The sequence below is a fragment of the Podarcis vaucheri genome, assembly GCF_965113315.1.
Source record: "Podarcis vaucheri genome assembly, chromosome: 9".
Classification (NCBI taxonomy): Eukaryota; Metazoa; Chordata; class Lepidosauria; order Squamata; family Lacertidae; genus Podarcis; species Podarcis vaucheri.
In genome coordinates this window covers 44804540-44830438 of record NC_138767.1, presented here as the reverse complement: position 1 = coordinate 44830438, position 25899 = coordinate 44804540, and the positions used below count along the sequence as shown (strand labels likewise).

Genomic DNA, 25899 nt, shown 5'->3' with positions numbered 1-25899 from the left:
TGTAAAGGGTTCTTTGTAGATCTCCACTCAGCTGCTCAACAATATCCAAAACCCTTGCCAGAAGAGTTGGTGTTCTTCATGCCTCTCTAAGGAAGCTGGAAAGGCTTTAAAGGGGTATTTGTGGTTGTGCTTTTCCACTGATCTGTCCTTCACTTCAGGCTTTAATGTTCTTCATTTCAGTATTTCATTTCTTCTGCCCATTGCCATTCTATAACATGCCTAAACTTATGTCTGTACCCAATGCAGTAATCTGTTTTCTGCAGAAAATCATAAGAATGTGAGAGATAACAACATCTTCTATTAACTAGCTGTTATTCAATTAGCCAGATGTTTTGAGGTGTTGCAGTAATTTGATCTTAGACATAGTAATGGCAAATCTATAGTTTGTAGCTGTTCCCCATTCTGTGGTGTATTGATGCATATACTAATCTGTTGACTTCTTTGTAAAGACCTCTGTGATCCTATTAAGACGTGAAAAGGGACTTTCCATGAACCCTTTTCCGTATGAATGCAGCTAAATATTTACTGACATGTTCCAAATTAAAACTTGAAGCTCTCTCACTGTATCCCACATACTGTGAAGTAGAATCTCTGAATTAATAACATGGATGGCACTATGGATTAAAACACAGAGCTTAAGGCTTGCCAATCAGAAGGTCAGCGGTTCACAATGGGGTGAGCTCCCATTGCTCGGTCACAGCTCCTGCCAACCTAGCAGTTTGAAAGCATGTCAAAGTGCTCTGGCGGGAAGGTAAACGGCATTTCTCTGTGCTGCTCTGGTTTGCCAGAAGCAGCTTAGTCATGCTGGCCACATGACCCAGAAGCTGTACGTCGGTTCCCTCAGCCAATAAAATGAGATGAGCTCCGCAACCCCAGAGTCGCCTGCGACTGGACCTAGCAGTCAGGGGTCCCTTTACCTTTACCTAATTCATATTAATTTAGAACTGGATGAGCAGACTATCTTGCCCTCTCAGTACATTGTAAACAAAGTGTTCAAGTTGAGTGGAGCATAAAAAATAATTTTTCAGGAAAAAGAAAACTGAAAGGGTTTCTTTTCAACAACAGAACTATGTTAACCAAGTTGTGGCAACCTACAAAAATTGTAATCAGTAGGCTAGCTACAGCAGATATTTATTGCTATTCAGTAAAATATGTACAAACCCTGTGTTGATGCACTGGAAGAGAGAGTAGGGCATTGTGATTTTCTAATTGTTCTGCAGCACCACAGACCAGTTTGCAAGAATTTTACTGGGACAGGTTGTAATAAGACCATGATGTTAGGTAGGGTATAGGGAAAACAGAACCTGTGATATTTACACTGCATCTTTTTTAGACCTAAACATTTAGAAGTAAGTTCTGCTGGATGTTTGAATGATGTGATCCGACTCTGTTTGAAGAGCCAGGCCACCAGTCCTAGTGAGGTTGACCTGTGCACATAAAACCTGGAAGCTGTTTGTCTTTCACTTTGCATGTAGGCTTTTGTGTGCATAGGGCACATTTAGCCAGGCCAACTCTGTGCTTGCTCTACATGTAGCAGACGGGACATTTAAACTGGCCTACCGGGAATAGTCTTGTGTAGAGAACTGAAGTTTTATACAGTTTGGTCAATATAAACAATGCAGAATTCTGGGAAATGTTTTCACTGTGGCACTGGATGTTGATGATAATTTAGACCCTTATGCTGGACTTCACAAATCACTTGTGTTGGAGTTGCTTTGTGTTGATCCAGAGAGGAAAAAGTCTGTTGTTATACTCCAGCTACAGAAACATAATACTAATAAAATTAACTTGAGAGGAAAACAGAATGTATGTGTTTATACATGAAGAATACTCAATCAACAATATTTTATAATTTCCCCTTGCCCTGCAATCCTTCCCTTTTGCAAGTTGCATTCAGTTAGATTAATTATATGTTGCCAGAGTTTCCCTGTTTCAGACTTCAGAAGTACACAGTGCTTGTAATATAAATGGTTTTTCTGTGTACCCATACAAGATGGCTCAACTTTAAGTTCTGTTATTATTTCAGTGAGTTCTAAACAGTAGGCAGAAAATGCATTTTCCCCTAAGCTGGCTAGGGAAACCATAGTGGAAGAGTGGGAAATTGCATTGTTAGATATAAGTTATAGCTTGAACTCATAGTTCACTGGCAGCCTTGTACCCTTGTACCCAGCCTTGCTTAGGAATTCTAAGAAACCAAAAAATCTGCACTTTGAAAAATTCTTTCCACCATCTTGATTAAAAGTGTGTCCAATTGTATCCAAATATAGACAAAAACCTGTTACGTTATATCAGGAACCATCATCCAAAATTTGGTTACAACGTCTTAGGATGTATCTAAATGCACAGAGAACAATTTTCCAAAACGTTTATTATGCTAGCTGAAGGTACCCAGTCATGCCCAGGAATTCTAGGTAATAATATATTTTTTAATGATATTTATAATTGAATAGTGTATTTTACTTTAGGGCTGTGCATAAAGGGCCCTGACCTAACTGGGATCTAGCCCCAAATAAATTTGAGAGTAATGTAATGTTCAGTTGGAGGCAAAAGAAGGAGACACTGCAGCTGCAACAGGTAGGATGGTTCAGTCCTGCAGAGTGATGCTTTGCCAATCTGTTCCCTGCAGGAGACTAGTAAAGCAGACCCTACAGCAATAATGGTGGTTCATTCTTGCAGTGCTACTGCATGTATTTGTCTGCTTGGCCTCCCCATTCTGCAGCCCTCTCAGCACATCATTGCCCTTAGTGGGTCTTGGTTCAGTGTGGTTCAGGTCCCAGCTGTTCCCAATAATGCCATCTCTTGACTGCTACTTGGCTAGCTGCTGCTGTGTGGGGCTGTTTGAAAGCCTTCTTGCAAACTGGCCTGGGGTTGCCCTTTGCAGAGGCTGTGGGAATTTCCTTCTTCCCACATTTGTGGTGAATTGGGTGATGTTATGTTCAGAGGTGTACAATTCAGTGCAGTTTGGAATAGTTCAGTCTTTCATCTTGATGCAATATGGTATCTGATGGTGACTAAACTTAAACCAAAACCCACTCACTGATCTTGGGAACCATCACATTAGATTGGGTGATGATATCTCCAGAGATGCCAAAATTGGTAGAGTTTGAAACTGTAATGCCAAATTGGGCAGTGCCGCATCAAATTATAATAGAATTCATAGATTGGACTTTTTGGTCCACCATCTCAGATTCAAAGTGACTTGCAATGGTGTTCACACTGGCTCCTCAACCTCAGGAACTGTTGCCACATTGGGTGATGATGTCTTAAGAGTTGTCCAAATGCGTAAAAGCAAGGAGACAGACTGATGAACCACTAGTTTCTTGTTCCCTTTTTTCCACTTGCACATGGGATGGGTGGATAAAAATATTTCTGTGTATATTTTTCTAATAGACAGGAAACAGTGAATTGAAAATAGATGCAACAAAAGGTACAGTTGAGGATGCAGTATTGCTATATTTGACTTCTAGTTATCAAGTGAGGAAAAATATTTCACCTTAGTTTTAGTTAAAAAAAATTGTACTAATATGCTGCACAACACACCCCAATACCCTGTATGGCAAGTGCATGGCTGGGTGTTTCTTAGGGGAATTGTATTTTCCTTGTCAGATGGGGAAAAGCTACAAAAAGCCCAATGAATAAAGGAGGGGAAATACTATGAGGAGGGATACTATAAGAATATGCCTGGCAGAAGCTTGATGTATAAATTTTCTGACAGAGATGCAATGATAAATAGCATCACAATGGATGTTTTTTCTCCCTGATGTGAAAGTAGAAGCAAGTTATCATAGTTTCACATCTTGGTAGTTAAATTGGGGGGAGGGGGATGATAGTGACTTGAATGTAATAGTGATTTTCAATTGGGAATAAGAGCATGTGTGTGTGGTTAAATTCAAGCCGGTGACTGAAAGAACATCTGACTATAGCATTAGCAGGGTATATTTGGGCCCTTCTAATTGGAACTTGGGATCTAAAGCATAAGGGGTTGCAAACAGAAACAAGAGAGCCAGAAACAGCTGCAGCTGACTTAACAATTGTATGATGTGACACTCTGGCATCATGTGGTGTGGTGTCTTGCAGGCATTGTCCTAAAGCCTTTCCAAGCTGTTATGTGATGCACGTTAGGCATATAATAATGGCCTTGCCTGCAGAATGTAAGAAGAGCTATGCCTGTATCACCTAGTCCAGTATTTTATTTCCAGAAGTGGCAAGTCAAATGTTTTCCCTTCAGTGTAAAGCAAGTGTAAAAATGACACCTGTTCATGCAAAAAATAGTAGTAATCTCATTTTCACATGTCCTCTCAGGAGGTGTGAGCTGGCAGTGGCTGACCAGGAATTAGACCTTGTGGTTGTAGTGGATAGTGCATGACAGCTGTGAAAAAGGCAGATTCCGTGTTATGGCTCATTAGGGAAAGAGCTGAAAATAAAACTGCCAGCATATAATTCTATGGTGCAACCGCATGTGGAATATTGTGTACAGTTCTGGTTGTAGAGTTGGAAAAGGATCAGAAAAGGACAACCAAAAATAATCAGGGGGCTAAAGTATCTCCTCTATGAGGAAAGGCATTTTATTTATTTATTTATTTGGTTCAGAGAAAAAGGCAAGTACCCAGTGACATAGAAATGGCAGGGAAAGAATGGAGTTAGTGATTTCAGCTTGACTTCTAAAGTTTCATGCAGGTAAGATTAGAGCACATTGCTTTAACACTAGGCTATCTGAACTTTCTGAACTCAGTGGGGATTGCAAATCTCTCTCTCTCTCCAGGACCCATTTAAAGAAAAAGTCAGAGGTATTTGTAAAGCACTTTGGAGTTCTCAAGTGCAAAGTGTTGTTAAAAGGTGACATATCTTTGTTAGTTTAAGGTGAGAATGATTCTGCACAGAAATGGGATGCTTGTGAAAGGAAGAAGTCTACCCCTTCCTTCTTTCTTTTTTAAAAAGGGAGGAAATGTTTTATAATAGACAGATATGAAGATAACTCAGTTGCTGTTTGAATATGCATTTTGTCTCTGATAAGAAAAGTAAGCAATTTCATACATGTGTATCCTTAGATCTTGAGGATGGTTACCAAAGGTCTGAATCAGAACTTAATAGCATATAGAGCAAAATAAGGACTAGTTCCAACCCGATTAATGCCACCTTTCATTAAATTAATGTCTCCATTACACATTCTCCATTGTGGAAATGGAGCATGCTTATTAAGAATGCCTTCCTGGTTTCCATGTGAAGTTGCCTTTTCTGGTTCTGATACTGAATCAATCATAGCACTGGTCTATCTAGCATAGAACTCTGTTCTCCTACTGGCAGCAGCATCCAAGAACTTCAGTGCTTAGGACATCATTGTTTCAGAAGAGTATCAGATGTGAGATGTACGGTAACTGCTGCCTGATTCAGCTCTCACCTGGTGCAGAGGAGATTTGAGTGGCTTGACTGCAGAGTGCATTGCCTGGAAGTAATGTCACTGGGGATTGCTGGTGTACTGCATCTGAGGCTGGAATCAGAAGTGGCCAAAAGACTGGCACTGTGTGAAAGGGTGAGGCAATGCAAAGCGATGCACAAAAGGAGTGAGTCAGGTCAGGCTTCAGAGCAGAATTGAGGCAAAAATGAAGGCAGCTTAGAAAGTAGTCAGGAAGAGGCCAATATCAGAGGGACAGATGGTGGCAGGGGAAGAACCCTTAACATATGGGCATGAGAAGAAAGCAAGGTGAAGGGTGAGAGGGGAAGGAGAGAGAAAAGGAGAGCCTGGCAAAGACAGGTGGCTTGGGCCTTGTGTGTCCAGTCCCTAGGAAGAATTGTGGCAGTGTACAGATACAGAGTAGATCAATTAATGCTTCATATGTGCAGTGTATTCTGCTGTTAGTTTTTCTGCATGTTGCATTGTTCCGTTGTTGCTGCTTTCAGTTGCTTTCGTTTGTTTTTTAATGTTTTAGATTTTACATTTGTCTTCTGTTTTCTTGCAACAAATTGTTAGATGATGATAATAAACATCTGAGAAGGTATACTTGAGGAGCAGCTGCTGAGACTATCCCTCTACAAATTACATAATAATGAATAATAGTGAATAATTGATAGGGGCAGAGGAAATTATTTGGATATACACAAGTTCACTTAATGCAGATTGGCTATTTCTTTGTGAAGCCTTGCCACTTCTCTTAACCACTCCATTTGTAAATACAACAGAGGGGAAAGAAGCAGATGGGTTCACCCTTCAGTTTATACTCCCAAATAGAATGATGACACCAATATAATAATGATAGAATACAAAATTGGGAGTAGTAGTCCTTGGATAACTTATCCAAAATAAATGGTGCAATCTTGTGTTATAAATTGTGATTATGCAATTAATCTTCACTTGATTTAAATTGCCTAAAATAAAATTTAAAAGTTAATTTTATTCCAGATGAAAAATATGATGGAAATTATTATTGAATTCCAGATAACAACCCTGCATGCATACCATGCCATTGCTCTGGAATCTCTTTTTTAAATTATTTTTTACATGCCACCCTTCCTCCTAAAGGAAACCAAACACTTAAAAACAATTCCAATGCAGACACAGACTGGGGAAAAGTGTTACTTAAATCCTTGTAGAAAGAGCAAGGTCTTCAGTAGGCTGCAAAAAGACAAACAAAGGGCACACCTGTCTCATATTTAACAGAAGTTGCTGTTGCATTTGCCTCTTTAAGCTCCTCCTGGTTCTAGGAGGCAGTGGGGCCGTGGGTGATGAGGATTTGACCAGACCTACCCTTGCCTGAACAGCCTCTTCCACCACTTCTCACACAACCTGCCTCTGACTGCTCAGACTCAATTCCTTCCACCAGCCTTGGCTTCTACCTTGTAGGTGGCAGAAAACCCCATGTATCGCTAGCTCCCTATTTCCCAGATCAGCCTCCATCTCCCCTGGCTCCACCACACATTCATCAGAGCCCTGCCAGGCCTTCCCAGATGTGCAGCAGCCCCAGCAACTTTGGCCAATGTTCAGGGGTGACAGAAGTTGTTGTTGAAAAATTAGGAAATACCACACTGGCAACTCCATGGGCTACATTCTCTTGTAATGCTAATTTGTAGTTTGTGTGCTCCAGTTGTGGCTTCTTTGCACATCCAAACCCACCCTGGACAACCAGCCAGAATTTGAAAACATGGCTTATGAATCTTGTCTTATTTTAACCATGGTTTGTTGTTCTATCCAGACCTAGGATCGTCACTTAACCTTGGTTTGTTTTGGTGCCATGCCCCAGCTGCTCTCCAAGCTACAGAGGCAAAGTAGCTAGAAAATGAAACCAGTCCTTAGACTAAGTGACTGTTGGTTCCACTTTGCCAGAAATAGTGCTCTTGCGCTCTCTCTTTCTCATCATTTTAACCTGCAACAGGCTCCTTTTCCTCATCATCCCCTGCCCTTAAGCCAGTTCACCTTGCATTCCAGCTGCTTTATAAGGGGAAGAAAATGTAAACCAACCACTCTACTACTTTTCTAACATCTATGCAAGATTGCATATTGAAGGCACAGCTTAACTTTTAGGTAGTTTCACTTATTGTTACATCTACTTAAGATGGTACAGGAAGCTCTTAGAAGGAAGGAAAATCCAATACTATTTCCACTTCCCCCTTCAGGGTTGGTTTGTTTGTTGGCTTGGCTAGCTGTTGCCTAGAAATTCTAGTTCATGGCTGCAAGGTTTTTGGGTGAAACAACTGCAGTTTCTTTGCTTGCCTGAGGGACTTATTGTGACTTGCTCGACAAACCATGGCTGATTCATGGAAGCTGCTATTCAGAAGAACATTTTGTTCTTTTCTATGTTCTTCCTGCCTTGTGGTCCTTTCCTTTCTCCTGTATTTGGTTTGCCTTTTTTCATTTCAATATAGTTTTTTGATTATAGTCATAAATCTGTATTTCTGTACTGTCTCCTGCACGTGATCCAGACGTAGATGCTTTGCATAATAATTGGTCCCCATTATCTTCCTATGTCTGGGGATGTTTGTAATTTTTGCCTGTTCTCTGGAGTCTCCTTTAGCCTACATCTATAGAGATTTCTGTACCTTTCTATTGCAGGGAGTGCTATAGATCTGTTTTGAGCTGTCTGGAAAATTATTTCATTTGCCATCATATTGGTTTATAAGAATATCTTGGATAGTACATCCACAATTTAGGTATACACTCACAAAACTTCCATTTTGTGCTTTCTTTGACTTAAAATTAAAAACAAGACAGATGATTACACTAAAAATGTTAATTAGCTACAGCAGTATAAAATTATGCGCAGCATACAAGCTGAAAGCTTCCAAATTATAGCTTCCTCATAAAGTGTAAGAGCCACACTGTGTATTTATAAATTAAGAATTCCATAACTGTTGTACAAGTTGCCATTAAGCATTTTTAAAATGTCATGAGTTGTAATGCTTTAGATTTTAAGTTACTATTTTGGGTTTCAGCGCATCAGTATTGCCTTCTGTAATGCTCTATACAGCTCCTTCGTAGTGCCTTCTAGATTATACAGTCTATCCCAATCCCCAGCAAAAATACTAAAATGGCTTGGCTCCATGATTAGTTCCAATGATGTAACATAATGTGCACATGTATGTTTTTCCTGCTAGGACAAATGGTAACTGTGGGGATAACGGGAAGCAATTGAGAAAGGGGTAAAGGACAGCATTATGCCAAGTTCCTAGCTTCTCTTGTCTGTCTGTAAAATGGGAGGGAACCACAACCCTACATCAAAGAGGTGTTCAATAATATAAGAATAATATAAATTATTTCATACATCAAAGGTGCCATAAATATTTATTTATTTAACAAAATCTTGATTGTAAAATGAACCCATAATGTTTACAAAAAAAGGGGGGTAGGGGCATATCATGAACTTGTTCTCCAACTCTGGCCATGCTTGCTGAGGCTGATGGGAGTTGTAGTTCAGCAACACGTGGCAGGCCAAAGATTCCCCACACCTGCTATAAAGACTCTATTGTCTGTATGTCTGGTTCTGAGGCTGTCTGTTTTTCAAGTGATCCTGCTGTCACTTGCTTTTCCACCTGGAGTTCAAAACATATGCTTTGCTTTGTAGAGTGGCCAGTTTCAAATGTTTCCATGGGGGATTGAAATTCCCATTCTCTCTCCCAAATCTCGTCCTTTGTCCCTTTCCTCTGAACAACAGCTCTGCATGCTCTCTTAAGACACCTCTTAACCTGCTGTGATATCATAGAGCAGGTAAGCCACAGCTGTGCTTTTCGTTCATGGCTATTGTGGGGGCATTGATGCTCCACAGAACTATGTGTGGATAGTGCTGAAGTTTCATGGGATGCTCTGGGCGTGGCTATCACTATTTCTATATTTTCATTTTTATTGTTATGCTGTTGATGCTGCTGGTTACTAAACATGGCTATGTTGTAGCAGTAGTAACTGGTGGTGTAGCTGTACAACAGAACAGGGTCATAGGGTCTTTCAGCGGTCATTTAATATACCCCCATATTAAATATGTGTGCCATAGGTATTGAGAAAACATTTCCCCCCCCAGCTTAGATTTTCATAGCCCAAAAACTTGTGTAAAACTAGTGTGGCCTTAGTTTCAGTGAGCATAGCTACATTTGCCATTGATTCCTAGGGATCTATAGTCTCTGTGGCCCATTTAAAAGTGAAATGCTTTCAAGCAGCAAAACTTGAATCACGAATCTAGTTATACTGACATCTTAAAAGGCATATAAAGATGTAGTCTCCCTGATAGTGGAAACCAACACGGACTGACTGGGTTGAGAACTGAATGCTATCAAGTTCAAACAGTGCCTTCTTAAAATAAAATAAAAAATGAGGCGTCTTGTGTGTTTTGCCCAGTAACTGCCAATGCTGGATCAAAGTGGCTTAGAAACATGACAAGGCTTAAAAAGGATTTTCCATTTTAATGGTGGGAACTACTACATTGAATTTCAGAATGTTGTGTGCATGCTGCTGACTTCTAGGGATCGCAGTCTTAACTTCTTGAGGAGTTGAACCCCATTACAGTTTCAGAACTCACAGTTAAAATGTAAATTGAAGGAACTACTATGCATATTAACTAACCAACTTTAATTTGAGTTATTCACACAGAGTAATGAATACCTTGTCCTTAATTTGTATCCCTTAATAAATTTGTGAAATATAATCTCTTGCTTTTATTAGTTTCTGTTTATTGGTTTGGGTCTTCATTTAATTATCCAACTAAGAAGATCGCTACTTCACCAGCTTTCAACATTGATGCTGCAAGTTTTGTTTGAAGAAACAACAAAGGAACAACAAACCAAATGAATACCAAAGTACATAATGGAGAAATGACAGAATACTAAAGTACAAGAGATCAAACAAATGAGCATTCAAGCACCCATACTGCAATCTTTGAAAGTGTTTTTTTACTTAATCCAAACAGTTTCAAAGATTGCGTGATTCACTGAATTTAAAATTCACTTTGAATGTTTTGGCCTTAGAGGATAGAAAAGAGTGAATGAGCAAGCTGATATATGGAATATCTAAAAAAGAACTCTTTGCTCTTGCAGAAAACAGAAAAGGCATGCTTAGCTTTGCAGCCTAGATTTGCACACATTTGAATAAAGAAACTTCTAATGTAACAGCTCTACTAAGCAGTAGTTTTCCTCCATTGCTGTCTTTTGTGTAAGAAGCAAGAAGTACGTCTTCACTATTGCAGGTGAAATCCAGTGTTGTCATCCTGCTTGTAGGTTTTGATCAACAGCTTTTGATCCAGTGGAGTTATCTGCTAACAGAAGAGGAGGGGAGGTAATTTTCTGCCATTCCCCTTCATCCCTCCACCACCTTGCACATTGTTTCAAAGGGTTTCCCATCCCCCTAGACACAGAGTTTGGACCACGGAGCTGGAGTACAAAGTGGAATTGGACAAACCATTTCCCTTTTACCTATATTTGTCGATGCTTACACTGGGAACAAAAGCTATTATCTGAAGTGCTGCTAGAGCATGAATTTTCGTTGAATAGGAGAGGGAGTTGAATTGCTTCTTTGTATCAAATTACAATTTAATCTGCCCTACTTATAGGATTTCACCCGCAATGGTGAAGCCGTCCTTCTTGCTTCTTACACAAAAGAGTTCCTATCTGAGCATGTTGGTCATATCCCTTAAACATCAGGCCCGTTAGATTCATGATAATTTATTTAATAGGACCTTGCCAGTTTTTATGTCCTGAAGTCCCTGCTACTCATAAGTATGATAAGATTGCTCAGCTCTTTTTCTGGTAGGACTCTTGACAAGTATGTTGTCTTAACAAGTAAGTATATGAGAATCAAAAATCCAGTAGATGAAGCATCTATCATCATTGCATCACCATGTTAGGAAAAAAATGACACCTGTTGAGTTATAACTTGTTGCATAGTTTTTAAAGGCGCATAAATTTGTCAGAAGAAGTGTTCGTAAGCCTGATCTCTCATGCTTCTTAACTAATAGAGAATAGACAGGACTGGCAAATGTGGGATCTTTCAGAAGCATGTTCCTTAATGAAATTAGCCCTAAAACTGGAATACAATTACAGTGTAATGTTTGGGGAAGAGTAAGAGCAGAATCTTTAGCAATAAATAATTGAAAGCAAAGGCCACAAACTAATTAGCTCATTACAATGTAAGAAAGAATTATGCATCTTTCTGGATCTCCTACTGCTCACATATGTTGCTTTGGTAACAGCAAGTTAATAAGAGGAGCTCTCATTTTCTGCTTATTAGATCAGTTCTAAAATAACGTAATCATTGCAACAGAACTCTCATGATCCAGACAAGTATAAGACTGTATTGCTTATTATTATTATTATTATTATTATTATTATTATTATTTATTAGCTTAAAAGCTACAGTCCTATTTCACTTCACTGGAAGTAAATCCCATTGAACTCAATGTAATTTAGTTCTGATTAGATATGAATAGGATTGTGCTGTGTTGCCCACCTTCCTGGCATGGTACATACAGAGGTCCACAAGCTTACATGGGGATTACGTTTCAGGGATTGCGCCTAAAGCCAAAACCACATGTAGTTAAAACAGATTGGGTTCAATGGTGGGTGGGATTGCCAATATCATTTCCCCGCAAACCCCACCCCTTTCTATCCCCTTTTTATTTATTGCCACATGCATAAAGCTGAATGCGCAGAAGCTAAATGTGTGTAAGTAACAGACTTATTGTACGTCAGTGTAGGCTGGTGCTGCACCCCATCTGCTATGCACGTGGTATTTTATATCAACAATACTGGCCTTACCTGTCAGGCTTTGGGGGATCAGATCCCTCCCACGGTGGCAGCCCAGAATCAGAGAAACGATAAAAGTTCTTACCAAGCAATTTATTCAATAATTCACAGATAACGACAAAGGAATGCAGCCTTCCCTAATAATGGCATTGCTCCAACCCCTCTACGTCTCCCCTATTTGACGTCACTCCTGCGTAGGTTAATCTGAGCTTTCTGCCTCAGCTCTCTATACTAATACCCTCAATGCCCACCTGGTAATGGGGGGGGGGGTCCAGGAATGTTTTTCCAGGACACTGAGTCTGCCAGCTGTCGCTCCCCTGGTGCAGTGGCAGAGGAAGCCTCTCCAGCACCCAGTGCAGGGTGAACTGCCGGCTGCGCACACGCAGTGCCCATACTGATGGCACATGTGAGCCCTCGGCCACCCTACAGCTGGGGGGGGGCAGCAGGCAGACAGCGCAGAGCCCCGCAGTGAGTGCCGCCCACCATTTTGTCACCCCCCTCAGGGTGACACCCAGGTCGGACTGCACCCCCGTACCCCCTTCCTACACCCCTGCCCTGCTGCTTCTTCCTGCTGTCCCTCTTCCAATATTTCCCAGCTTCTGAACTATGCAGCCTCTGAACTATGCCCTTCTTCAAACCACTGTTCTAAATCTATACTGCCCTCCTGTCCTCGTGAAGGTTCAGGAGAAGAGGGGAGGTCCCCACCATTCCTCCTAAGTCCAGTCCCTGACATTACCAAAGCTAAAACACCACAATGGACAAAATTTTGATGTGTGCCTTCAATATACCTTTGCAGAAATATATGGTGAGTCTCCTCTCACAATGGAGTGGTGCAGATAGGCAGGGCTTATGCTGTCCTTAGGCCAATTAGACAGCCACCAAGGGCTCAGACCTCACAGGGGTGCAGTACTGACCTTTGAGGGGCACAGTTTTTATGCAGATTAATTTTTGTTATATGTTACACTTTTCTGATAAGTACTTTTTTCTCTCTGCCTGAATCTTCCAACATTCAGCTTGATTAAGTCCATGAGTTCTATAGTGTTGTGAGAGAGAAGGAAACAGCTTTTTTCTATTCACTTTCTCCCATGCTATACATAATTTTATAAACTTCTTGCCTTTTGTAAACTTTTTTTTAAAAGTCACAAATGCTGTTTATAGATGAACTGGGTGGATGATAAAATACAAATTTGATAGGTGAAGGGGGTAATTAAACCTGACAGGTAGTTAGACGTTCCATAAAGAACCACGGATGGTCCACTGAAATAAGGCTTACTAGATGAGGGTCCAAACAAGGGTAAGAACATGATTGGTCAGAGTTTCTAGATGGGGGAGAGAAAAGCTCTCTTAGTTGTAGATCAGTTGTTGGTTGGGGAAGCATAGAGAAAAGAATAAGCCTGGTTATCTGAGAGAACCCTGCTGGAAGAGAACCTGGAGCTGGTAGCAAAGCAGAGCAACAACACATGCAGCATCCGTTAGGCAACAGAGTCCAGTGCAAGAGGGCTTCAAGTAGCAGGGTGACCATAGAGTGAATTCAAGGCAGTAGTCCTTGAAATATCTGAACTGTACTAGAAGTTAAAACAGCAGGAGGAGCTGGAAGCAGAGGAAAACTGCTGTACAGCATCTGTTTCTGGTTGTGAGTGAGTGGTGGGGGGTGAATGAAGGGCAGGGAAATTAGCTGGAAGGAAAAGCTATTGAGAGCTTATTTGGCTAGGGAAGACTCTTAAGAATTACTAACTGTAATTGAGCACATTAGCTCTGGTTAGTTTAGAACCGTAAACTTTACCACTTGATTTTGTAATGCAAATAATTTGATAAATAAACATACCAGTTTTTCCATTTCTGGAATGATAAAGTAAATTGCAACATTCTTCCTTTCCTTTTAACTTTTTCATAGTATTATATAGTATTTGTTATGCTGTCTCTCTCCCCTCTTCATATGTCATTTCCTTGTATTTCATTTCCTTTCTCTCTCTTTTATAGTCCACTTCTTTCTTTTTCATGAGAACCAAGAATGTTTGATGTATAATGGATTTTGCTACATATTGTCAAAGCATAATATTAATTTTTTAAATAATAATAATAATAATAATAATAAAGGAACATAGGTGGGATTAACTGTATTGTAACACCACAAAGCCTCACTGAACTCAAATAAGTTTACTGCTAAGTAGATGTCTACTTCTAAATAGGCATCAATTGATGTATTTTTTCTAAAAACGACACATTTCCAGTATAAATCATGAAATTTAAAAGTTGGCAAGTTTGGGGTTTATAGTAATGTTTTCATAAATTGATGGTGGTGTTCCACTTGGAGTCTGTTTTTATCCTTTTATGAGCTACCCAAGTCAGTAGTGTAGCACTTGCTAATATAACAATAGTTTCCAAGATAAAATGCTGATTAGATTCAGTTCTGCTTTGATTATGAGAAAACAAAATTTTGAAATGAAGAACAGTTCTGTGGAATTAATTAGGAATGGAGAACAGTATAACACATAAATCTGGTGCTAATTTCAGGAGGTTATTTTTAATACTGGCGTGCTCATCACTACCAGCAGCATGTGGGGGAGGGGCATTGCTCCTCTTCTCCCCCTCAACAAGCAAACTAATGTATAAATGTATTTTGCAGGGAACAAGTTATTCTTTAAAAGGAGATGCTATTATAATTGGTTTGTGCAGTAACCTGTTTCCAGGAAATTAGATTACACATAATTATCCCGGGAGGTGAAGCAACTCTTTATCCCCATTAGTATACTAATATAATACACATTCTAATATCATCTCACAGTAGGGCTAATTTTGTTCCCTTTGAGACATAGAGACACCTGGTATTGCTTTTGCCTGCTGAAATGCCCCGAGGAGATGCTGCTTACTTTGGTGGCAGGAGCGGAATTCGTGTCACTTTCTCTCTGCTGTTGTTACGAGCAATTATAATTACCTATTGGTTTATGCTGTTGTTGTGCATTTTGGGAAATAGCATATTATGATTTTCTTAAGTGTTTTATGAGATTAGCAAAATGAGTAGTGAAACTTGAACCTCTCTTATGTTCTTTAAACTGGAAGTGGGGTTGTTTTCTAGACCCAGGTGAAGTAATGGGCTGTGCTTCAGTGTCACAAACCTGATCACCTGACCACCTCTTTTACATGATACTGCAAATTCTGTTTAAAATATTTCTCCGGAATTGCCTACAGCAAAAAGATCTAAATATTCTAAAGCATTATGAGGATAAAACCACTTGCATCCGCTGAGACCTTGACTCCACTGTTACAGCAGATGAATCTAGAGAGGTATCCTGAGCACTCTTTAGTCCTGTTATTTTGGATGAGTTTCTCCCAAGTTTTCTTGCCTAGCTGCTTCTTCCTTGCTATGTCATTTCATTGAGGTCTGAACCAACAAGAGGAGAAAATGAGATAGAAAAACTGGGAAGAGTGTTTTGATGGGTGGGATCAGCAGCTGGCAAGGCTTAAAAAAAAAACAACGTAAGGGAAAGAAAGCAGGACTTGTCTTGCAGTATAAAGGTAAAGGTAAAGGGACCCTTGACCCGCTAGGTCTAGTTGCTGATGACTCTGGGGTTGTGGCGCTCATCTCGCTTTACTGGCCGAGGGAGCCGGCGTACAGCTTCCGGGTCTTGTGGCCAGTATGACTAAGCTGCTCCTGGCGAACCAGAGCAGCACACGGAAATGCTGTTTACCTTCCCTCTGCAGTGGTACCTATTTATCTACTTGCACTGCGTGCTTTTGAACTGCTAGGTTGGCAGGAGCAGGGACCTTCTGATTGGCAAGCCCTAGGCTCTGTGGTTTAACCCACAGCGCCACCCACGTCCCGTCTTGCAATATAGTGAACCACTGAACCAGCCCTCCCGCACTGAATAAATCTCTTTCTGTCCCAAAGCCATGAAAGACCCTCCACCAGCCCACCTCTAATTTTAGCACACACTCCATCTTGAAATTTCATCACAGTTGATTGATAAACAACTGATATAAATCTTTTTACTAAAAAGGGTCACATTGGTCTCTCCCCTGTTATATAATTCATTAGATCAACTCAGATGAATGTTGCTTGAAGAATTAAAGACTTCTAACAAAATGTAAAGTTGTGTTTGTGTGATTCAGATTAAATCACTTCAAAGGAGACAGTGCCACAGTGGGACAAGATTAAACTGCTTACATTAATACATTTTGGAACAGTCTTCTGAAATCTCTGCACTACAGTTACAGAATAAAGGACTGTTTTACATATATAGTGATAAGGACCAGCTGCTTTATAAAGGGTTTTTTCATCTTCTACATTGCTTGAAGAGCAAAAAGAAATACATTTCAGAGAACATGTTATTTGCATAAGCATAAAATCAGTAACTAATAGTGTCTTTGTAGCATATACTATTGAGTTCAAGCAATCTCTGGTTCTATCAAATTTAAATTTAGATTTATAGATACTGTAATATAAAGATACATAAACTAATGGCTGAAATATCACAATGCTATAATTTGGCTAAATATTAAAAACTTTTGCTTCTTTATGACAATAGTCATGCCCATTTTTGTATACCTATGTTTCTTTATCCCTGTATTTTTAAATTATTCCTGTTTGTTGTTTTGTTTTTGCTTACCAAGCTTTCTGTTGTCTCCTGTTTTAGTTTATGTGTAGACCTCTTCCTACCTGGGCTTAATTTTGGCCCTCTAGACTGCCTTTGTCCACAAGACTTAAAAATATTTTCATGTATACTAAGCTAATCATGCCCACCCTGGCTCCACCCTCTCTGCTGCCACTTGCACTCTAGAATTTTTCCTATCTCTCCTCTTTCCTGCAGCTCCTGCAAAAACTGCTCCAGAGGGTTGGAGAACATATTGACAGCTCACAGGGCTAGGAAGGAGATGTCCTGTTGTGCAAGTGGAACTGGATGCATTCAGCATTGGATACAACCTAATTAAATACAGTTAATAACACAATTAAAAGTAACAGGAACAGTATCAACAGAAACCACAATGACAGGAAAATAATTAAAATAAGCCAAATGCCTGGCAAAATAGGAAAAAGTGCCAGCTGGAATTTCACAACCTGTTCACTAAACAGGTTTCTGAATGCAAAGAAAGACATAATACATGGATATATTCATTGGAGAGAAGATGGTCCTTCAAATAGTCTAGTCCTTAGCTTTTTACTATATCATATTACCCCTCCTTTTCTGATTAGTAAAAGATTCAGGGAATTTTGCTTTTGGAGGGTTTGAAATATTGTGACAAATATATACACAGTCACACATGTGCTTATGCGTTCATTATAATATTAATTCCCAAGTCTACAATCATGTTTTTCCCAGGGTGGCTTACAAATATCAATAAAATGCAATCCAGAAAAAATGCAACATTAAAACTGCATACTAACTTTTTATTGAAAAAAGTAGCATAAAGCCATTCTGGAGGGAGTACAACTATTATAAGGCCTAGAAGGTTTTCCATCTGTTTAATGGAGTTACACATGCCCCAACCACACACAGTGCTTTATTTATGAATGTAAGTAGTTACATTCTTACATATGAATATACATTCATTCATTCATACATACATACATACATACATATGAAGATGCACCTGCAAGAGTCATTTCTGCTAGCCTTCTTACTTTTACGTAGATAATACAGTTTGCATAAATGCTCTTTTTAAAAGGTCAAAATGTGTGCAAACAAATAAATTACGTTTTCCCACTAACCCACATGCTACATGCTTGGGACAATGTAATTTCTTATGTGCTTAAGTGCAAAACCAGATGAGACTGTGAGTCATCTGTGATTAGTGCTACAAGAGTGCTTGTTTGGAAATAGGGTTGGCTTTTGTTCCAAGGAGGAAATGGCAGAAGAATAGTTATTGCCTTGGTAGATTTATTTATGCTCTGTTCTCTCAATTCATGTTGTTGTATCTCATGACTCAAGGTAGGTAACATACATAAACACAGATACAATATATATTATATTTTAGTTTTATAATGACACCTACTGAGTTGTAATATTTTTTTCCCTTTTATAAATGTAGTTATTGCTCTTAAATAATATAAAGTTCTAAACTGTTCTGCTGAATAAATCCTATCCTGAGTTTCAGGTAGGGGTTTTCTGCCCAAGCGTCAATCAATAATGGGTGATAACCACAGTTTGCTTTGCGTAGATTCATTGAAATCAGTGGGCAGGTTCGGTACATATATATATCAGATATCACCCAGTGAATCTTGAATCTTAAACAGAGCATTATCAGAAGGAAGAAGAGGGTATATCCTTTTCCTGCTGAAACTCAGATCATTCTTTCTAAACTCTGTTAAAGCACTTTATTCTTAAAGAAGATGTGGGTGGTTTGGGGATAATTTGTAGGGTATGATTGAAATGGTGATCGCTACAGCATTTTATAAAACTTTTTTTCTAAAGTCATCAGCTATATTCTCCTAGGTGTGAAACCTAAATAGCTTTGACATACATGCCTTTTAAATTCCTTGGACAGCAGATTTTATCACTGAGTGAGTGAATGCTGAGGCTCAGTAAGATAGAATTTCCTAATTAGGCAGGATATGATATTTGAGCAATATGAGATCATTTTTTAATGTCTTCCAGGTTTTCAGGTTTTTAGAAATTATCACTTGCATGCCAAGGCCCCGTGACCCACAGTTCCCTAGTAATTTATGAACACACAGACACAAGTATTTAGGTGTATGTGATCAAATAAGCCACAACTTTATTGGTTACAGATGTGAGTGGTTTGGCTTAGGCATTAGGGGAAGCCAACCTATATATTGACTCCCGCCCGTCTGCAGAGAGTCCACCTAAGGGTAAACCACCAATAGGAGGAGCCTTATGACTTATATCAAATAGGGCATCCCAAGGGGTCCCCATTGCTGTTGTGGCATGGCCCCAGCACATGTCCGGGCATCGGACAGAATCTACATGCCCAGATCCCTTTAACAGGATGAGGAGGGGCAGGCGGAGGCTACAACCTCCCCTCCATCCAAACAAAGGCTTACCCAATGCCTAACCTCTCAAAGTTGTGACGATTGCTACAAGGTAGGCGAATACCAAATGGCTGGTGCCAATTTCCCAAGTGGAAAAATTCCTTCCTGGCCCCAACAATATGGCGGCCGACATTTGTCCATAGCATGGTCGTGTCATAGCAAAGCATAAAAAGAGGGTGGGTGGGTTGGGAGATCCAGTTAAAGGGCAAGAGTGGAGAGCCCTCACGGCTTCACTGTGGTTACATTTATCACGGCCACACCCTTTGATGACACTGATTGTGGACCTGCCCAGCACCAGTGACATGGCTGGGGTCAGCACAAGAGGGGCATCAACTCACCGCCCCCATGCCAGATCACTGCAGGGACCTGGCTGCCTGGCCGCCACACTACCCATCACGAAAGGTGAGCGGACTTAGATACAGAAACCCTAGTGTCATCTATTCTATGTAAAATTGCACAAATAATGCCATACTAATTTAAACAAAAAAGCAGGCTTCCTTATAGCTCAGGTAGTGTCAAAATAAGATTGTTATCTGCTTACATAAATATTGCAAATAGCTAAGACAGGACTAAGAACTGCAGCAGGCTTCCTAACTAATTATGGCTTATAGTTGATTGAAGAGTGAAACCAACATGTCCACACTGATAAATTTTCAGCTTGCACCATTTAAATCTGAAAATCTGCCAAATTTTCTCAGTGTCCAAGCTGCATCTGTTGAAAACAGGCCACTTTCAGTACCTGCTTAGTTATATCTATTAGATAAGGCACCTCTTCTGCATTATGCCAATTCAGGATGCAGGGTTTTGCTTTTGTTTTTTGTTTTCTTCTAAAATATGGAATAGCATTCAGTGTAACATCCCTCTCCAACTTACGTTTTGAAATGGTATAGACCAGAGACAGATTTGGTTCCTTATCTTCTACAGTATTAGTGTGTAGTTACACAAGAGAAAAATGAGCAAGATGGATAAGATGATGATGTTGTTTAGTCGTTTAGTTGTGTCCGACTCTTCGTGACCCTATGGACCAGAGCACGCCAGGCACTTCTATCTTCCACTACCTCCCGCAGTTTGGTCAAACTCATTCTGGTAGCTTCGAAAACACTATCCAACCATCTCGTCCTCTGTCGTTCCCTTCTCCTTGTGCCCTTCATCTTTCCCAACATCAGGGTCTTTTCCAGGGAGTCTTCTCTTCTCATGAGGCGGCCAAAGTATTGGAGCCTCAGCTTCACGATCTGTCCTTCCAGTGAGCACTCAGGGCTGGTTTCCTTAAGAATGAATAGGTTTGTTCCTCTTGCAGTCCATGGGACTCTCAAGGGTCTCCTCCAGCACCATAATTCAAAAGCATCAATTTTTCGGCGATCAGCCTTCTTTATGGTCCAGCTCTCACTTCCATACATCACTACTGGGAAAACCATAGCTTTTACTATACAGACCTATACTATACTATACTATACTATACTATACTATACTATACTATACGGATCATATCATATGGATATGATAGCAGGTTATAAATTATACATGGTGTAGAGCAGTCTTCACCAAACCTGTGCCTTGCAGATGTTTCTCCAGATGTTTTGAATTACAACTCTGCTGCGTGAAGCTGATGAGAGTTCAAGTCCCAAACATCTGCAGCCCAAAACACCCCTTTCACATGCCCTTGTGAAAAGGGTTGCCAGATCTAAAAGACCCACCTTTGTATGCATGGCAGATATAATTTCCAGGTAAAGGAAGTGATTTCCTGGAACAGCTAGCGGGCTTTCATTGCAAGAACAAATAAACAAGGGTGGTTTGCACATTACACTCAACCATTGTTAATAATACCATGGTTAAAGCTGAGGCACTTGGAAGATGATAACTTAAACCTTTGTTTCTAACACCACAAAATAATTAAAAGCACCAATGAGAGCAGCCAAGTCTTGAAAGCAGCTTGAATTTTTTGTTGATCTTCACTTGTGGCTCTGTAGCTTTTGGGTGGTGACAGCTCCCATAACCATAGTTAAGGAGGTCCAGGTTCACAATAACACAAAGCTCTGGTAAACATTAACTAAAGTTTATAAAAACAACTACACACCTTGGTTAACAAGCATTCTTTAACCATAGTTAATAAACCATAGTTAAGCTGCTGGGTGCACAAATATTGCTAAACTATGGTTTTGCTTTTTGTTCAAACCACATCACTGTTTTCTCCCATTCCCCACATAGAAGGGGGGAAATGGGCCATCACCGCCTTTCAAAAACCTAAGGGGACACTACAGTGGTACCTCTGGTTATGAACTTAATTCGTTCCGGAGGTCCGTTCTTAACTTGAAACCATTATTAGCCTGAGGTACCACTTTAGCTAATGGGGCCTTGTGCTGCCACCACACGATTTCTGTTCTCATCCTGAGGTAAGGTTCTTAACCCGAGGTGCTACTTCCAGGTTAGCAGAGTCTGTAACCCGAGGTGTCTGTAACCTGAGGTACCACTGTACCCCCCAAACATGCAGAATGTTTAAAGTCTTCTATTATCACCTGTTGAACAAATTTCACATCTGTCCTTTAGATAAAATTGCTATTAGCTGCTCATTCCAGATGGCTTAAGGTGCTGCTACCCAGTACTTTTTCAGCAGCCCTGTCTTAAAGGATATTATTTAATCTGAGCCATGTGCACAATCGTCTGCATATATACTCAGAAGTAACTTACCTTTTTGACCTTGGAACAACAAGTAAGGCATCCAAATATCTGTTGTAACATTAGCTGCAGAACTAAATAAATTATGTACTCAGGAAAGCTTTAGGATAGTTAATCTTGCATGAAAGGTTTTATATCTTGATTTTAATCTTTGGGATTCTCCCCCCCCCCCCTTGTGTTAATAAAATGTCTAGATGGTCTAGTTCTGCAACAAAAAGGGTAAGGATAAATATGAGTTTTCGCAAAAAAATAAACCGGGATATTAATTACATTTTTATCCTTTGTCTTTATCCTCAGGGCAGCATACCTTGTTACCCTGTTAACAGATCTGCTTGTGTGCCAGTTCGTAATCACAACTGGGATATGGAGGTCTGACAGGGATTGGCTGTTTTAAGATAATCATTCTGCCTGTCAAAGTCCTGAAGGGACGGCTGACCCCAAACATGGGCCTTCTGTATCTTGTATTCCCTTGAGTTCCTTTAAGCCCTCCTTGTTAAAAATAGAAAGAGGGTAAAACAACAACAGCTTCCCTCTTGGGAGATGCCAGCTAGTACCTCTTGAAAAAGGATGCCTTACTAATCTGAAATAGAAATGTAATAAACCTGCTCAAGAATCAAGGGTATAGGAACCAATGAAAAGATCTAATCAAAGCATTTCTGAAGTTGGAGTGTATGAAAAAGAGCACTGTGAAGCAGTCTTCTGGCGGAGTTTCAAAAAGCTGAACAACTTGGGGGTACGAATGACTGTCCATGCTGAAATTTTTAGATTTCAGTCCATGCTTAGAATTCTCGAGGTAAGCATAGTAGTAGTAGTAGTAGTAGTAGTAGTAACAACAACAACAACAACAACAACAACAACAACAACAACAACAATAATAAATATGAATGATTTGTTTTAATCAAAGCAGGATACATTTTCTGGAAGGAATCCACCTACTCACGAGGGATGGTTAATAGCTGGATTTAAGGTATCTTTTGAGTTATATGTAGCACTGGACTCTGAGGATTTAATTAGGCAAATTCAATCAATTCCTGTTTGTGTCTGGTCACCTACTGCTGTCAGCAATGGCTTCACCATATTGGGGAGGCTTGCTGTCTGTTTACCACATTAGTACTCTCCTTTCCCCCAGCATAGCCAAAATGCACACACCATCTTGGGGCATGTGCAGAATTCCTGCAGAAGTGAGCTTCTTGATACCGCTCTCCCTTTGTTCTCAGGAGATGCACTCTGATGAGAAATAAAGTTAGACTAAGATTACTCAGCTTTGTGGCTGAGTGGGGATTTGAACTCAAGTCTTTCCAGTCTAGATCAGATTATTGCAATATGCCACCTGCTGGCAGCAGTGCACCCACCAGTACCTCCTATGGCACTGAACAGGAGTATACCAAAGGGTGGGGCAGGTTGGCCCCACCAAAGCCCAGGGGCGTGTATGTAAAAATCATGTCGTCTCACTCTGGCTTAGAGTAGCTAGGAGTCTGCTTGCCTGTCTGCACACTCCACTAGCTCCTCTTCCATTGCTCTGGATGGTTTCACAAAGCTCTTGTCAAAGGCCAGGAGTCATCTTCACCTGCTGAACAGCAGCCTGAAGGGGAAGAAGGCAGAGTGACTCCACCTGCAGCTGATCAGCCTTCACTGATGAGAACCAGCTGGCTCTGGCCTTATTAAACAGAGCTCTCAGCAGCAGTCAGATGCTGGTAACAACACCTGCAGTTTTTGCCCCTGCCTTGCTGGTTCTTGCTGGGTCCTTAACTCTGGCCTAGACCCTTGGCTCTGTGACTATCTGGATTCCCTGATATCTGGACTAGACCCTTGACGCGCAATCATTTGGATTTCCTGACCTCTGGACTGTTGGACTTCATATGTGGATTCTGCTCTCAGGCAAGTGTTCCTCAGAGACTTGTAGTCCCTGTTTGCTCAGCAATGGGACTTGCATGGGGCGACAACAGGCCAAGTTTGTCAACAGCTACTTTGGGTTTTAATTCTATCACATTTTTGAAACTCAAAGGAAGCTAGCAAGATGCTCTCATTCACTGTACTGTCTTTAAGCAAGAAGTATAATATCTAGATAGGATGTTCAATACATTTTTTAAAAATACCCAGGGGAAGGTGCTCTTTATTTGCATTGGCCAATGCTATGAAAAAAAAAATTATATATATTAAATATTTTTCTTTCTATCTTAATCACATTACTTTTTATCTTGCCATTAGTCAGGTCCTCAGCTTCACTGCCGATACTTATGAATTTATATAAGAATAAAATCCTAGGTAAAATAAAATAAAATAGGAGTTCCTATTTCAAAATAATTCATATATTTATTTGGCTGCTATGTTTGCAGATAGTGCTATCCTCAAACAACTGTATCCTTATTATTTGTGCTGATGGAGATTAAAAAAATCTGGGGATTTTACTATCCCAATCAGTTAATAGAGGCTTGGGTAAACCACTGAGCCGCTGTTGTGCTTGCCGATCAGAAGGTTGGTGGTTCGAATCCCCGTGACGGGGTGAGCTCCCGTTGCTCGTTCCCAGCACCTGCCAACCTAGCAGTTCAAAAGCATGCCCCAAAGTGCAAGTAGATAAATAGGTACTGCTCCAGTGGGAAGGTAAACTGCATTTCCGTGCATTGCTCTGGTTTCGCCAGAAGCGGCTTAGTCATGCTGGCCACATGACCCGGAAAAAAAACTGTCTGCAGACAAACGTTGGCTCCCTCGGCCAGTAAAGCGAGATGAGCGCCGCAACCCCAGAGTCGTTTGTGACTGGACTTAACTGTAAGGGGTCCTTTACGTCTACCTTTAACTTTTAATAAACACACCCCAACGGCAAAAGTCAATTCATTTCCACAACATTTTACAGGTGTTTACTTATTTTCATAAGGAAAATGGTAACTGGTAAGTGGCTGAAATTTGGAAACATACTCAAAACAATTTGTGACAACATCCTAGAAGGGCTGCACTATAAATTGGCCGGTGAAAAGTGTGTCTGGGCTAAACGTTTTACCCCACAAAACTGGGTGGTGGTTATATAAGGCATATGTCATTTGCTCCTTAAAGAATGTGGACAGATTAATGATGAAATTAGTGTTCTAGGTAAACCTTCTAGAATAACTAAGTGTATGTTGATGAAGACAAAAAATGTTGGGATGCTGCCTAATATTAGTTTATATTTTTATGCTAAAGGTAAAGGTAAAGGTACCCCTGCCCGTACGGGCCAGTCTTGACAGACTGTAGGGTTGTGCGCCCATCTCACTTAAGAGGCCGGGGGCCGGCGCTGTCCGGAGACACTTCCGGGTCACGTGGCCAGCGTGACAAAGCTGCATCTGGCGAGCCAGCGCAGCACACGGAAATGCCGTTTACCTTCCCGCCAGTAAGCGGTCCCTATTTGTCTACTTGCACCCGGGGGTGCTTTTGAACTGCTAGGTTGGCAGGCGCTGGGACCGAGTAACGGGAGCGCACCCCGCCACGGGGATTCGAACCGCCGACCTTTCGATCGGCAAGCCCTAGGCGCTGAGGCTTTTACCCACAGCACCACCCGCGTCCCTTTCAAACCATAGGTTCAGTCTTTTTGGAGCCCTTCAATTTCTCTTTGGTCTGCCCTTTGGTTGTGGATCAGAGACTTCAGACTCGTACTCTAGTCCCAAAGCGGTCTCTGTAGCTGTAGACAGGACTTTAAGACACAACTCTAGGAACACATCTACTTTCTGAGTGGTGCACAGGGAATTCTCTCATCGTTTTTCCTCTTGCTGCCCCTGGACCAATCCACTTCATCCCCTGTGCCATATGCCAAATCAAAGTCCTGCCACAAGTCTTTGTCTGGAGGCACCTTCTTAAAGATCAGCTGACCCAGTCCACCCAAACTGGTGGCCAGGAATTCCTCTCTCTGCTTACTCCCAGTGTGTCTGTTATGTACTGAGTTGAATAGGATCCAAACTGCAGCAGTCTGATTGGTCCTAGAACAATAGGATTCAAATTGCAGCAGTCTGATTGGTCCTAGAACAATGCAGCAGTATGATTGGTTGGCAGGAACC

The 25899-nt window shown here is 40.7% G+C and overlaps 1 protein-coding gene across 5 annotated transcripts in view; it reads left to right on the top strand.

Moving 5' to 3' along the window:
- The window catches only part of MARCHF1 (membrane associated ring-CH-type finger 1), a 121583-nt gene that overhangs the window by 6904 nt on the left and 88780 nt on the right, over nucleotides 1–25899 (top strand). The window contains exon 2 of one of the 5 annotated variants that reach the window (XM_082237237.1): nucleotides 17025–17727. The exons of 2 other annotated variants lie outside the window; for them this stretch is intronic. Coding sequence is in view for 2 of the 3 variants with exons in the window: in XM_082237235.1 (XP_082093361.1) it covers nucleotides 18119–18143 (25 nt within the window). In the remaining variant the exon portion in view is untranslated. Of the gene's footprint in view, nucleotides 1–17024; nucleotides 17728–17788; nucleotides 18144–25899 lie in introns of those variants that run through there. 2 more of the 5 variants (XM_082237235.1, XM_082237240.1) reach the window with 2 other exon arrangements.